This window comes from Parus major, chromosome 1A (genome assembly GCF_001522545.3).
Source record: "Parus major isolate Abel chromosome 1A, Parus_major1.1, whole genome shotgun sequence".
NCBI lineage: Eukaryota > Metazoa > Chordata > Aves > Passeriformes > Paridae > Parus > Parus major.
Genome location: NC_031773.1, coordinates 3,080,737 through 3,096,519, shown reverse-complemented (window position 1 = coordinate 3,096,519; position 15,783 = coordinate 3,080,737). Strand labels below are relative to the sequence as shown.

The window sequence follows — 15,783 nt, the reverse complement described above, 5'->3', positions numbered from 1 at the left end:
GCCACAGCCATGCAGATAAGGGGGGGCTTGGGTCAGTAGACAAGCAAATTTTTTTCATTTCAAAAACTACCTGGCAAAAAGAAAAAAAAAAAAAAGCCTGAAATTAAATTGCTGAGTTTATTTTTTTTCCCAGAAAACCGCAAATAAAATAAACATTTTCTTTCTGACTGCCATAAAACACTTCAATTTCAATTTCCAGATACTTTAGACTTTAAAAGATAAAGCCTTATAAAATAATTTCTCTTTTCAGAAGGAAAGGCTGGGATGATTTTGTTTGTAAGTGATCCAGAAAAAATATATTAAGGGGTCTTGCTGATTTATTTTTTGGCTCTGAGTAGAACTCATTGCATATATTACATCATATATTCAAATCTCTTTTTTGTCTTTTTGGCATCTCCTCTTTTGGAGACAGATGTAGTACAGATTATCCCATTGCAACCAAGATGTGGGCTCAAGAGTAAAGACTGTGTCTCAAAATTAAATTTGCCCCTCTACAGCTCTCAAATTCTGATAAGAATCCTACATACCACAGTCATCATGTGAATCTTTAGATATCTGCAACACAAAAATCTATATATGAGCAAGTTTTTGAGGCTCTTTGAAAACCAAAGGAGACAAACAGGGGTTGTATTTTACAGCAGGTAGATATTTATCTGAATGTTTAAAATTGGGCAAATTGCTTTCCTTGGCTAGGAGCTAGTGATAGCTGGTTCAGCTCTAGATATCTTAACAACAGATACCTAAAGGCAGGTGAAATTAATTTTGTTTCTTCATAGAGGAAGTTTGAGAACTTGGTGATGTTCCTTTAGACCCTGGGGAGGTCGTCCCTCCAGCTGGATGTCATTTTATAGGTGACACTGAAAGGCAAAAACCAAGGGACTGACTGAGGACAAATTCCCATTCCTCCATCTAAAGCCCAGCTGGTCTCAAGAGGACAGATCAGCAACCCCTTTCATGTTTTTCCTGGATGAACATTTTGCTGGGGTAGAGTCACACCGTTTTAAATGACTGATAGTCCTGAAGTACCTTAATGCTGCCACATTTGTAATTTTGAAACTTAGCTTGTGTCACTGGAATCAATCCCAAAATGCTACTACCTGGCCATTTGCCTTCTTGGACTTCACAAGCCTGATTTGAACCCTTGGAGAGACGGCTAAAGATGACTTGTCTCATCTTTTAAATTTGAGATCTCTCTGGTAGCCAAGGATTTGTTCAAGTACCTTAAGGGTTACATGCAGCCTGTTGTCTGTACTGCCAAGGACTGTTTTGGCACCCAGGTGTGGCTGTGCCTCGTTGCTCCAGGAGCCACAGGCCCTGCATCACTGGCAGATTTCTGGCTCCTGCTGCAGGCAGTGGGAAACACTCTGAAAGCCCACTCTGCAGAGCAGCTGTTGCAAGGCCATGGTCTGGGCCCTCCCCTGAAGTTGAGAAACTCATGTCAGACATTTTACTTCTGTCTTTGTGCCTCCTCTTTCTGGGCAGATACTGCTGGGGCAGAAGTACAACACCTCCGTTGACTGGTGGTCCTTTGGTGTCCTCCTGTATGAGATGCTCATTGGCCAATCCCCTTTCCACGGCCAAGATGAGGAGGAGCTTTTCCAGTCCATCCGTATGGATAACCCCTTCTACCCTCGCTGGCTGAACAAGGATGCAAAGGACATTTTGGTGAAGGTAAGAATCACCACCCACCAAATGAAAAGTCTTTCTGCCAGAATTATTGTCTTTAATTTGTTTATTTTCAGCTGTTGTAGAGAGCAACAAATTTAATTTAGTCACTGTCTTTCCTGTGGGCATCAAACCACACCTCTCCCATAAGGACATTTGTGTGTCTTCCTTCTCCTGATTTGTGATGGTGGCTCCTCACAGACACCAGCAGAGATCAGTTTCTTTGCAGAAGAGTCCCTAAGGTGCAAGGCTTATCAACTCCCAGAAAAAACTTCAAACTAAGAAATACATCAGACTGAGAAGTGAACATCTCTTTTTGGGGCACATGCTGCCATCTTTCTGCCCAAACAGCCTGTACTTCTGTCAGAACTGGAGGTAGTAATCATCTTTATACCAATCAGTAAAATGCCTGGTTTAGGAAAAAAAAAATCCCAATGTTTTCTCCATTATGGCCTCTTCCCATTGCACTGAGTCTGGATAATTACACATTCCACCCTGCTTTATGCTTGTATTATCATCAGAGAATTTAACCTATGGAATCAACATTCCAGCTTTTTGTAAGAGAGCCTGAGAGGAGACTGGGAGCAAGAGGGAACATCCGCCAGCACGCCTTTTTCCAGGAAATCAACTGGGAAGCTTTAGAAGAGAGAAGGATGGAGCCTCCTTTCAAACCAAGAGTGGTAAGGATGGATCTTCTTTCAGTTCCACCCATCTCAGGTCTTCTAAACTCTGCATTTCTACTGGTTGCCTGACCTGATCCTCGCACTACAGCTTTGTGGTGGCTGCAAGCCCAGGTCTGGCATGCCCATACCTGAGAAACCATAAATTACTTATTGCTTTCTTAGTTACTGTAGCAGGGTAATACCTTCCCTTCACCAGGTAACTGCAGCCCATTCTGAAGGGATTATCTTTCATAGCACTGCAGAAGGTAAAACAATTCAAGAACCAGATGTTTGGCTAAATCAGAATAATTCTGACTATTAATAACAGTCTTATTAAATTATTAAAGTCCTATTAATAACAATAATAGAACTTAATTTGACAAGCACATCATACTTTCATTTTACAGTCTTCTACAACTGTTATGCAATTGGTGAGTTCAGTCTACCATGTTACAAAGCTATAACATTCCTGCCTGGCAGAATTCCTGGATCACAGGCTCAGTGCCTCCTTTATTATATTTATATTATTTATATTTATCTTTATATTTATATTTATATTTTTATATTTATATTTTTATATTTATATTTATATTTATATTTACTGGCTCCCAACTAAAGGTTGAGCTGAGCCCATAGGAAGCAGCCTGATAGGGCTAGTACTATGGTAATAAAGATCTGACTGTTAGTGGTTTGACATAAATTTTTTTTACTTTTCTTGAAGAAATCTCCAAGTGACTGTAGCAACTTCGACAAGGAATTCCTAAATGAAAAACCCAGACTGTCCTGTGCTGACAAAGCACTGATTAACAGCATGGACCAAAATATGTTCAGCAACTTCTCTTTTGTGAATCCTAAAATGGAGAAAATATTTTCCTGAGATCTGCCTTACTGAAGGAATTCTCTGTAATGATTTCAGTAGCACTTTGTCAACTGAAGACTGTGCATGGTTATTTTTATCAAGAACCCTCCAGAAAGAAAGCACCTCAGTGAAAGTTTGTACCATGCCTGGAGGCTTCTGACTTATTCCAGTCAATAGCAGAAGCCAGCCCACTCCTCATTGATGATAAAGTTTCTTTGTGGCATCTTTTGGTCTCTCTTCTCTCTCTTTCCAATGCTCTGAAAATGTGGAGGTGCCAAAATGTGTTCCTCACTACTTGTACACAGAGCCAACAGGCTTCTCTGTAAGGAAAAATAAGTATATTTGAGCTTCTGGTGATGTCAGTGCCTATTTCTGCAACTATGACCCAGACCCACCTTCTTCTGAAGGAAAAGTGGTTTGCTCAAGGCCTGAGGGTGTTGGAGGAGACTCAGGTTGGATGCTTTGGTAACCCCCACTTGTACACATGCAGAATTGTCAAAGTGTGCACAGCTTTGAAGAATTTTCTCCCTACACCCTTTAAAAATGCTGTTCACAGGTGTTAGGACCCAATTTTTCTCCATGGGATGAAGAGACTTTTTTCAGGTGCCCATTCCACCATCTGCACCTCTCAATGGATTGCTACCAATGGAAGTGCCAAGTTTGGTACAGAAAACCAGAGGTTTACACTAAGTGCCTCCTGAGCAGGAAGAATGAGAGGTTGCACATTGCTTTGAGAACCCTATTCTAAAGCTTTAAGTGTCTTCTCACACACCAGACTCAGAGCAAGATCTCCATGGGGCTTTCTGGCATTTTAACCCAAAACCACATGAGAAAAATGCAATATGTTTTCTCAAACCATTGTTTAAGCATTGTAAAAGTGGCCTTCCAGTCACAGAATTGGGGTATTTCACTTGAAAGGCACTAATGGGTCCTGCAAAGGCTGATTTAACTTTCTCTAAATGATGTCCCAGCTCTATGGCACAGGTCAATGAGCTGCACACGATGGTCACAGGGCAGGAGGCACATCAGGTGAGGGTGGCCCTCACCTCCACCTTGTGACATTTTGCTGTGTGTTCTATCCCTTTGAAGTCTGTGGGAATGTAGGTGGGTTTTAAAAAAAAGTCTTTCCTGTGATCCTTTCATCATGGGATCCTTTTAAATAAAGATGCACTGTTTCTTGAGGCTGGAGATTTGTGAAACCACACAGTTACTGCTTGTCACTGAGATACCCATGAAAAATTGTCAAAATCATGTCAGAGCTTAAAAAGAAAATTTTATAACAATTTAGGCTTAGGCAGTCACTCGAATTGGTGTTCGGATCCAGGTCATACATTTGAAGCTTTGTTGCATCAACCTCCAGTCCATGGAGAAGAAAAGCTCCAGAAGGTAAGTTATCCCAAAATCAGGTTCCCTTCAGAGGTGCCTTCCTGGTTCTGCTGGTTCAGGCTGTCAATTTGAACCTCCCAACAGGATGAATGCAGCCTTGCAAGCAGTGCTGGGATATCACTGGCAGTGACTGCAGGCACAGAATCCAGAAGGAGCAAGGGCTGAAGTGCCTGAAGTTAACAAGAAGAGCAGAACACCCTGAGAAAGGTTTTAGTCCAATGACTCTGATGAAATCCTTGTTTGTGCTCTATGAAATGCAGGAGGGGGCATCTGTGCTTGCAGTTTGTGGAGCTGGTCATCATGTTTAATTAGAACATTTAACATGAACTTTTTAAATGCCAGTGCTGTTTGTACAGTTTAATAAAATGTTGTGTATAACTGGGAAATGGGCATTGAAGTGATTAAATAGGGACAAAGAAAAGAGGTGCTTAGATAAGCCATTAAAATGGCTCTGTGCTGTCTGGGGAACATCCCCCAGGGGAATTTCGACCCCTAAATACATAGCAGCAGCAAGCACTTGAACAACTGTAACTACTCCACAAGGCAGTATCTAAACCAAGCATTTGGTGCTGTGCAAAGGTATCCAGGAAGAGAGTGAAATGTTCCTTTTTACTACCAGAAGGTGACACAGCTCTGAATGGGGTCTGGTATCTCAGAGGGGTTGCAGAGGAGATGTGCAGAGGTCATTATTAAAAGACAGTGACTTAGGACATCTTCCTTTGACACCCGAATGAGGCTGGGCCAGACAAGTCCTGTGAGGGCCTGAGTGTGTCCATGACTCTGATGGAGTCTGGCCAGCCTGATCCAGACTAGAGACTGCATTTCTAAGTGTTTGAATACTGGCAGTATCTCTGAAGGACTATTAGGGATGTTCTCTTTGCAGCGGCACAGCAGTTTGGTCTTGACACCAATTCAGGGACAGTCCAAGAGCAGAGACTAAGGAAGTAGGGTGCTGGTTCACCTGTCATGGTTAAGTCACTGAAGAGAAGCAGGTTTTAACACCTCTCTGATCAGAAGGAGGGCTCTCTGCACTCCAGCTGTAGTCCTACAGAACCACAAGTAAGTATGACTTGTGAAGGAACTCGTTGAGTAACTGCTAGAGCAGGCACAGCATTAGGATTAATGTGAAGCTTTTGATACAAAACACAAGAAGCACCTGCTTCTCTGCAAGGCATCTTCAGCTTGAAAACCCAAAAAACCCATTGAGGACGGGGGCAGGGAGATGGGGGGAGGTGGGTACAAGCCACCACAAACATGCTCATTGTACGTCCCAGCTGTGCCTGTGGGGTGTGAAGGGTGACGTGGAAGCAGCAAACGCTTTCCTGTGGTGACAGTGATTGGGAGATAACAGCCAGAGAGGGCTGAAAGCCAAACACCCATGCAGAAATGAGCAGCCCAGGTACCCAGAAATGATCCTTTGCCTTAGCTGAACCTGGCACCTCCATTCCCATCTTATTTCTCTTTCTCTTCCCTCTGCCATAAAATGTTCATTTTATGGCATAATAGATGGGGCTTGACAAGTTTGGTTATTCATTTGCGGAAGGCTCAGTCCTGTTCTGGAGCCCCATGGGATCACAGTACTACTGCAGGACCACGGTACCAACAAACATCAGGGTTTGATTTCCAGCACCACCTGCTTCAACTCAAGTTTTGGGAGACCCCAGCACCCAAGCGTTCCTTCCTCAGTCTTGCTGCCTCACTTGATGGATGTATGAATTCCTACTTGTTAGCATCCACCAAATCAGGATGAGTGGGAGTCACCTGTAAATGCAGCCCTGATTTCAGCATTCCTGCAAAGACTTCCAAAAGGAGGTGGGTTCGTCTCACAGCTCCTCAGCATTGAGAGAAAACCAAGTTCTGCCCTGCACCCCACCATGCTCCTTGCAGCCTGTGCTGAAAGACAACTTTGCCCAGCTGTTACAGGACACTCTTACAGTACAGAGGTGTCACCAAAAATCCCTGTCTGACAACACAACCTTGAAGAGTGGGTCCTGGCAGTTGAAACGCTCCTCTGTTTGTAATTATATTTCTACTTTAGACATCTAAAACCCACATTAGAGATCCCAACTGGGACCTAAGCTGCTCCCTCACTCCAGGGATGCCACATCACCTGCAGCCACCAGATCATCATCAGTGTGTGCCTCAAAGCGTGCCTTGTGGTGTGAAGCCAGCGGAGGTCTCAGTGCAGAGCTCAGGAAGCTTTTCTACCTTCCTTGCTCACAGAAATTTTATCTCTGGTACACACAGCACAAGTAGAGCTGGTGAAATACAGGAAATAAGTGTATTTTTGGCTCTGCTGTAATTGGCACTGGGTGTAGCACAGTGACTGTACCTGCTGTAGTGGGGTCCATTCCACCGTTGTTAACAGGCACTGTGGAGTCCTTTATCTTCTACATCACCTCAATGCTTATGTATGCAAAGACAGAATTGAAAAATAGATGAGACGTGAAACAAAAAAACAGCGTTGAGTTGAGGAAGGTGAAGCAAGTCCAGAAAGGGCAAGTAAGTAAAAAAAGAGGGAAATAGGTTGGTGTAAAGTTATGTAATACTTCCCTTCATCCACTGGTTTCAATTAGAGCTCTACTGTTTTCATTCAAAGCCATCAGTACCATCCTAGAGTTGCTTTTCTAGCCAAAGCACAGAACTTTTGAAGATTTCAGATGGGACAGCCTAAGACCAGAATGTCTCTGATCTGGCCTCCCAGTGTCATGGGGTGACTTTACCTTTAAGATAGCTTCAGGAGCTGGGAGGAAGTTGAAGCTGCTGGTGGCTGATGGGAGTCTTTTCTTATGACCAATTATTAGTAATTTCTAAGAACTGACAGCAGTTTTGACCATTGAAAAGTGAGATCAACTTGTGAACACCACCTTAAGATGTAAAGCCAGGATTTTCTTGTTTCCTTTGGTTTCCGGCTTCTGAAGAGGTAACAAGGCTCTGTCTAGGCCTCCTCCCCACCTCCAGGCCAGACAAGGCCGCAGAGGACAGGGGGAGAAATGGAGCCAGCCGGCCTGGCTTGGTTTGTAGTTTCTGCTGCTGGACTGAATCCTGACACCATGAACACCTGCAGCTTTCCAAGACTTTAACTCTTTTACTACCTGGATGAGACTTACGGTTTACTTCTTTTTCCCAGAGAGACAGAGAGAGAGAGAGACAATCAACATGAAGAAAACATCATAAAACCATCAAAGACAGTGAAGAAAAGGGTTAAGTTTTAGATGGAGAAGAGAAAATAAGAGATGCTTTATAAGCTGAAATATTTTTCTGTTAAAGCTATGGAGATAGACAATAGTTTTCTGAAAAAACTCCTTTAATTCATGACAGAGTATATTGGGAGGATTAGTGTTCTAAGTGTAGATTTTGAGCAAACAGTGGAGTAGTTGTGATAGAGTGAGGTGCTGGAACAGAAAGAGGGAAGTAATAGTTGAAGATCTGGGGCCGCTTGAGGCAAAGAGAAAACTTCTGTTTTCCAGGGAGGCTCACAGACACAGATGAAGAGAACTTCTGACTTTGAATAACTCATCCTTGAAAATGAAATCCCTAGACTCACGACCCATACACACCTTAGAGTGATGTGAAATGGGAAGAGTGAACTGAAGGCAGGATTTCCGGGCAGCTGGCATCAGAGAAATAAGAAACTATAACAGAAATAGTTTTCTTGTGAAAGACTCCATAGATTAGCAGAGGAAGACTTCTGTTTCTCTAAAAAGACTGATGAAAAGACTCTAACAGGAGTTGGGACTGATTTAAACACCAAAGTTCCAAGTTCTTTGTCTCTATTTTGTCATGTAAACAAAGATTGTTGAATCTGTGAACAAATGGTTGAGTAGTGGGGGAGAAAGAGGTTTTCTGGAAGTTATTCTGTTTTTCTTATTCTTGTAGTTCTGTTAATAAACTTTCTTTATTCCTTTTAAGTTTTAAGCCTGTTTTGCTCTTGTTCTAATCCATATCTCACAGCAAGAAATAAGTAAGTTTTCTAGTAATTTTTTAGTTACTGCTTTAAAACCACAACATTTATTTGGTGCACTGGCCAAGAAACAAAATTGGCAAAACTAAACCACTACACCCAGGTAGCACAGAACTGCGATTCCTGCTCCAACATCTCCCCTAGAAATCCAAATATTTCTGCTTTGAATCTGGATTCAGGTCCCAATTCAAGTATTTTAATTAGGCTGTCTATAGCAGAGGAATGAAGTTTAACTGTTTCCTTTTAGTCAAGTAGCATGTCAGATACACCTTGGGCTATCCTGGAGGACTTTTGCTAAATATGGGTCTGTCCTACAACCTGTGACTTACCCTATAGCCCTATTTCCCCAAAATACCCCCAGCAGCCATGGGCACCTCTCTGTAAACAGCGAATCAGGCCTAGAGTTCGTCCCCCAGCAGGCACCTGCACTCAACCAGTCAAGTCTTGTAAGAAGAAACATCAAAAATTAGTTATCACCATGTTTTCTGCATTTGCTAAAGAAACTTCATGAAGGAAATCCTCCACCCTCCTGGTACATCCTCGTTAAGGGGGACCAGAAGGCACTGCATTCCCATTTTCACTGGCAAGCATATTCCCTTCTCCCATACTAAAGCAGCGATGAGAGAGACACCACGCTCAGTAGTTATGGTGTTTTGAGAAGTGTTTTGCTCCTGAAGGGAAACAAATTTAAGCTAAAAGAAGGTAGGTTTAGATCAGATGTTAAGAATTTTTATTATTTTTATTTTTTTTTCACTCAGATGGTAGTGAGGCCCCGGCCCAGGCTGTACCTGGGTCCCTGGAAGTGTCCAAGGCAAGGCTGGATGGGACATGGAGCAACCTGGGATAGTGGAAGGTGTCCCTGCCCATGGCAGGGGGTGGAATGAAATGGGCTGTAAGGTCCTTTCCAACCCAAACCATTCTGTGATTCAAGCAGAGGAGACAGATCATAGGAGATGCTCAGTTACGATTAAGCTCAAGGGCATCAGCTCTTTCTCATTCTGCATTTTCACATGTTGAATTTAAAAAAAAAAAAACAACCCTTAATCTCTGTTCCAAGAGTCAAATGGATTCTGCCTGTCTGGGACCCAGCTATTGCCCAACTCCTGCTGCTCCTCTGCCTAAACAAAAACCTGCCAGTGCACAGCAGCTGGGGAGGTGAATCATTATTTTAATAATCACCTAGAGGAAAACATGCTGCTTGAGTGGAGAGAAAATAAAAATTAAGTATCACATTTAATTTATGATGTGGCCTTTTATTTTAAAGGAACATAAACCGAAAATATTCAGACATCAACGGAAGAATCTTAGCTTTCAGTTCTAAATTCTATTTTATTATTGTTGTTAGCCTCCCAGTAGCAAAGGGAATGAGTTCTTCAGTAATCATTTCCATTTAATTTTCAGCTCCCTTCTGTTGATAGCATCGTGTGTAACCTTTTTCTAACAGTTACTTTAAATTGTGTATTTTCATATTCCATTCAGTTGGTGGAGAAAGAAAAATCAGTTCTAAAAAAGCCATTTTATCTCTGCTGTACATGAGCTCTGCAGGATAATGTGATATCTCAGTGAGCATATTTATTTTAAGTTATTGGTATTTTCCACCAGGGTGAAATTGTTCAAGATATAACCTCTCATTGCCTCCCCTCTTCCTGCCCAAAAAATGTCATGGGGCCAAAGCAGTGGAGAAAAAGGCACAGAATAACAATGCTCATTGAAAAGGAACAATAATCCACCCAGCAAATCAACTCAGTTCTGGTAATTCTGGGCAGAATGAAAAGAGTGAAAAAACCTGACAAAATGGGGGAAATGGAGCACACACTCATCATAGGGATAATAAATCCCTGGGCACAGTGGCATTTTTGAGATAGTGAGGTAGAGGTCAGCAGTGACACCAAGTGACCTTTCTCATAAAGATGTTAAAGCTTAATAATGTGGTTTGGTTCTTCAGGAGATCCAGTGACACTGGAATTCAGATGGGAAGAGGAATGCTAGTTTTTCCCTTTGTGCTGAGCTGTCTCTACACCAAATCAGAGACTTGCTTCTTATTCTTTGGGTGTACTGAAAAGAAAGGAATAAATAGAAAACCTCCACAAAAGACCACAGCAGCTTTGGCTGACAAAAAGCAAAAAGCAGGGCCTGAACTTTCTGAAATGAGGACTATGTGCCTTAATATTTCAATTAAATGCCTTGTTGAGAATCAGCAACACTTGCAGAGAGTTATGTGGAATAACCACTAAAGAGAGACAGCTGTAACAGCTCAAGTCACTGCTTTTAGGAGCGGCAACCAGCTTGCAGCACTTCCCAAGCTGCAAATTCAGGGTCTCTAATGGAGCTCTGGGTACAGGAACATATGGGAGATTAAGATCTTCCAAAGTCTTACAAAGCCTTCCAAAGTCTTACATCTAGACATAGCTGAGAAGGTGACAAGGAGAATTCAAGGCTGAGGCTACAGAAGGACACTGCAGGAGAAAATGTGCATTTTTTCATGTTACAAAGAAATAAAGACTGGTCACTGTGGAGTCACTCTCTGAAACACACATTTCTTCCCTGCTATCAGTGCTCAGCCAAACACTGAAAAGTGGTGAAACTGTGACCAAGTTCTTCATTTTTGGAAGAAATAACTCAGCACTCCAGTGGAGGCAGCTTTCCACCTTGAGTTACCACAGGTGTAGCTCAGTGTCCCTGGTACAATGCCTGATTTACACCTGGGAATCAGCCCCAAACATCTGCCTGTTCATTTGATTTGAGATTTTGGATTAATTTTGTGCTTCTTCTGCCGCTACAGAGGAGAGGCCTGTAAAGTATTTTTATTTGAGTATGACTCTTCAAACTATATAAACCTTGCTTAATGTGATAAGGATCCCTTTTCTTCACAGTCTGTAGATCTGAATTGGATTTTAAGTTTGGAATCTGTTTTCCATGATAGGACAAGCCTTATTTTTTTCATCTGTCTTTAGCTACAGGGATCATAGAATCACAGGATTGTTTAGATCGAAAAAGACCTCTAATGCCATGGAGTCCAGCCATTAACCCAATACTGCCAGGTACTCCAAGGGTCCAGCTCAACAAGACAGGGTGTTTTCCCACAGGATCAGCAGAGGCACAGGGAGAGGAAGGCTGATTCCATCCCTAACAGGGGATCAACAAACAACTCCAATGAAACACTCCCCAGCTGCCTGTGGACCAACACCAGGACTGAGCCAATATTGTATCTGTGACACATTTGCAGCCCAGGTAACATTAAAGTGCTATAGAAATCAAGTCTGCGATTTATACCTGTACTAGAGTGTGTATAGTGTAGGTGTTTAGGTGACTAAGGAGAACCTCAGCTCCCTCTACAGTCACTAAGGACTAATTATTACTGTCAGAGAAACTTATAACCCTCTTATAGCCTGCCCCTGGAGTCCTAAGTGTTTATTACCTTGATAGCAAGCACCAAAAATGCTGTAAAGTAAACCAAGGTGTGATCCCTGGTATGTTCTGGCTAAGTTCCTGGTGACAGTGTCAACAGGCTGAAGATGCTGCCCTGATCCCTCTCTTCCTAGACCTGCCATGTCCAAATAAGGAGAAATCAGCCCATGCTGAAGTAACCACATCCAAAAAATTCAGTGTTATTATTCCAGATTTACACCACTCTTAAAATATTCCAAGTATCTGCTGAGTCCTTGACAATGGCAGGGCAGCAATGAGCTAAGACCTCTTCCCTTTGTCTCAACCCTCTGCTCTTCTGTACCCCTCTGCACTTGTACGTGTTCATCCTTACCTCATAATTCAGCTCACAGAGAGGGGATTTCATCTCCCCAGATTTATTTCAGAAGTTACTTTGTGCCAGTTGTGCACTTGGAAATGCCTGATGAAGACTCTGTGTCTGTTCCAGGGCAAAGAAAAAAAAAATCCAGACACCTCAAAAAATTAACTTGAAATAAAATTTATTCAAATAGCTTTAATGAGTATCAAAATATTTTTCCTGCATGGGAAAGAAACCACTTTTATCTACTCTGATTCCTAGCATCTTCCTTCAGTGCTCTCAGCCACATCCTTAACAAGTTGAGGATTTGGATCCACAATTCCTGCATGTATGGCCATCTTTGGACATGGAGATTTAATTCATCTCGGTCTCTCTTGAGCTCTTTTTTTCTCTCATTCACTCACTGTGTTTAAATTATTCCTTCCTTTTCACTCCCTCATCAGAGTACTGAAATTTGCTGATGTCAGGATCTTGGAACAGATGGAAGAGCAGTATTGATTAGGCAGTTGAGAGTAGGACATAAATACCTTGCTAAAAGTAAATAATAATAGTTTAAATGCTGTGTACAAACCTTTATAAAACCTAGTGAAGCAGATCAAGTGTTTTAGCAAGGTGATGAAATTCAAGAGCCTTTTTCACCTACGTTAGAGCTGATGTAAGAGCTGATTGAATCAACAGTCTGGAACTGCCAGAGATGAGCCTGCCATCAGCATCCCAGCCAAATGAGATGTTTGCAGCTGATGTGTGAAAGGGAAAAGAGAATTGATGAGGAAGAGAGAGCAGGAGGACAGGAGCTGCAGAGTGTGAGCGACTTTCATTCGGAGCGGGGAGGGAAATTTATTTTTCATCATAAATTCAGAGTCTGGGCCCAAACTTACTGCTGTGTGTGACATCCAAATTGGGGTCTAAGGCAGGGCATGGTATAAAGCCATGGATGAGATGTATCCTTATTGATTTTGGTTAGGGTTTGGTATGTACAAAGCCCTTCAGAATTGGGAATTTTTTGAAGTCTGTGCTTAAAATCCATCTGTTCCTCCATCCACAAACCACACAGTACTCAGCTGGTTGTAACTCCCAGTTATCATGGTAGATATAAAAAACAGATCAAATTTCTAAGGTTATGTATCAAAGAGGAGATGTGGAGAAAAAAAAATAATTTTGAGCTTGGGCTGCTATTCTCCCTTATCTAAATGCTGTGTTTTCCTGATCCATGTCTCTGCTGATAAATCAGAATCAGGACAAAGCCTGCAGCAGAGACTCAGTCACTTCAGGAGAAGTGTTCAAAATTACACAGCTCAAGATGAGGGACAGGATGTTTAAAGAAAAACCAAAAACCGGGGGGGGGGGGAGAAAGGAAAAAAATCATCTCAATTTCAAAGTTATTTGTTAGGGAGAAAAGAGGATTTTCCTGTGGACCCATTCCCTGTTCCTGTCGATCTGTTTCAGCCAAGAAGGTGCACAAGGATGTGGTGCACCCACACTGAAGGCAGGGCTAGCCCTGGAATGCTGGAGATGCCTCCTATGAAAGGACATTGCTTCCCTCGTGTGTTCGTCAGTGCTGCTGCAAAAGGAAATGCTGGAGTCTCACTGCCTTCATCCCCTGAGCCCTGAATTTCACCCTCCATGTGAGGCTGGACACCATGAAGTGGGTCCCTGCCTTTTTCCCATCCTTGTGCAGTGGGCCAGGAGAAAAATCTCTCCTTTGGACTTATGGCTCCTTCAAGGTTTTCAGTGATTTCAGAAAAAACTGAAATGCCCTGAACAGATTCTGTTGGGATGTTTTCAGGTGAAATTTCTTAGATTCAAAGTGCTTTGGAAAAAAATTCCCATTTGAAGAAAAAGTGAGAGATCCCAATGACTTTTAAAGCAGATTCCACCTCTTAGGGTAGAGATAAATTAAATATCTGGCCCCAGGACTTTCAGCAGAAGTGACAGTGTAGGAATTTGAGATATGGGCACCCTGGAATACACAGCACTGCAGGGAAGCAAAATTTCTTACACAGCCTCAGAGCCAAAAAGATAAATCAATTAAAGATTTTGAAACAGCTACATGCAATGAATAATTAACTTGTGGAAATGAGTGCTGAAGGATAATGTGGAGTTTAACAGAACACCAAATGCTTTAATAATCTTCAACAAAAACACTTGTAGAACAGGAAAAAATAAAAAGAGAAAACTCACAACTGGGTCAGATCAATAGAACTCATGGTGCACAATCAGCTTCCCAACCATAGTGAGGTGTCCTTGTGCAGGGAAAATCTACGAAAAAAAGAATCTTCCAAATTTCCCCTCCCTTTCAGCTCCAAATTTAATGTAAAGAAAGAATAGAATTCAGCAGAAAATAAAATTTTTTGGCAATGGCAATACAGAAGAGACTTGGGTTTAATCACATTTTCCAGATCTGCCTTCTCTAAAGGGCAAATATTACCTCTGCACACTTCCTTTCCTGTGAAAAAGAGATTACCACTCTTCCTTAAAAAGCAGGCGTGGTAATAAAGAGCCAAAGCATTTTGGAGATTATCTGCTGATATGATTATGAAAAACACAGATATCAGATAAAAAGACCAATAAAAGAAAAGTTAAATTAGGTTACTCTTGATTCACATGAAAAAAAGGCAGAAAATTCCCAGAGTGAACAATTTTCCTTATGAGCAGAAGGTTGCTGTGTAAACACTAAGGCATCACAGCAACATTAAAGAGAATTGCTGCAATAAACAAGTTATTTGATGTATTGAAAATGTTTTGTTTCCCTTAATTATTCAAAAACAGGTGGTATTTTTATTAATTTCTTTTTTGTGGAATATATTTTTCTGTTCTGTTTGAACATATTTTTGTCTCTTGAATAGCACATCAGTAGTGCTCACATTAGTCCCTCCAGGATATTTGTGTCATGGTAGGATATGAAATCACAAATCAGAGATTATGATTTTGCCACTACAGCATAACCTGCACCACAAAAATATAAGAAGAGGCAGAAAATGTCCGTTGTTCCCAAATTACTTGCAAAAAGTTAAGCATTGTCTGAATAATAAAAAAAGCTTTTACATTTGACAACAAAAGTGCTTGAAACTACACTATTCTCATGAATATTTATTCTCAATAATTCTCCTGACAACATAACTTTCTATACACATTCTTACAAGTAAACACTCAGTCTCCAAAAAGCAAATAAAAAGGATTTGCACATAAATACAATAAAACCCACAGATCTTCCTTTAGCAGAAGTATCAGGAAATCCCATTCAGAAGAAAAGCACTTGTGTATTCACATGTGTAGAGGCACAGATAGAAAATCACCTCCTTAGAGGAGAGCATGGTCTAAGAACACAAAGCAAAAAAACCCACAAATGCTGTCCTAATTTTCCAAACACGGGAGACAAACATAGAAAAACCTGGCCCAGTAGCAGGACTCAAAAGCCACACCACAGAAACAAAAAACAAATCATGCGTTCCTACACACTCCTACCATTAACCAAGGATAGCCAGGAAAAAAAGGAACCACA

General features: G+C 41.6%; 1 protein-coding gene across 1 annotated transcript in view; it reads left to right on the top strand.

Moving 5' to 3' along the window:
• The window catches only part of PRKCQ (protein kinase C theta), a 50,195-nt gene extending 46,781 nt beyond the window's left edge, over positions 1–3,414 (top strand). Inside the window, exons 17-19 of the mRNA XM_015629213.3 lie at positions 1,483–1,671; positions 2,217–2,345; positions 3,049–3,414. Coding sequence (XP_015484699.1) covers positions 1,483–1,671; positions 2,217–2,345; positions 3,049–3,204 — 474 coding nt within the window. The 3' untranslated portion in view covers positions 3,205–3,414. The remainder of the gene's footprint in view (positions 1–1,482; positions 1,672–2,216; positions 2,346–3,048) is intronic.
• Positions 3,415–15,783: the final 12,369 nt, after the last annotated feature.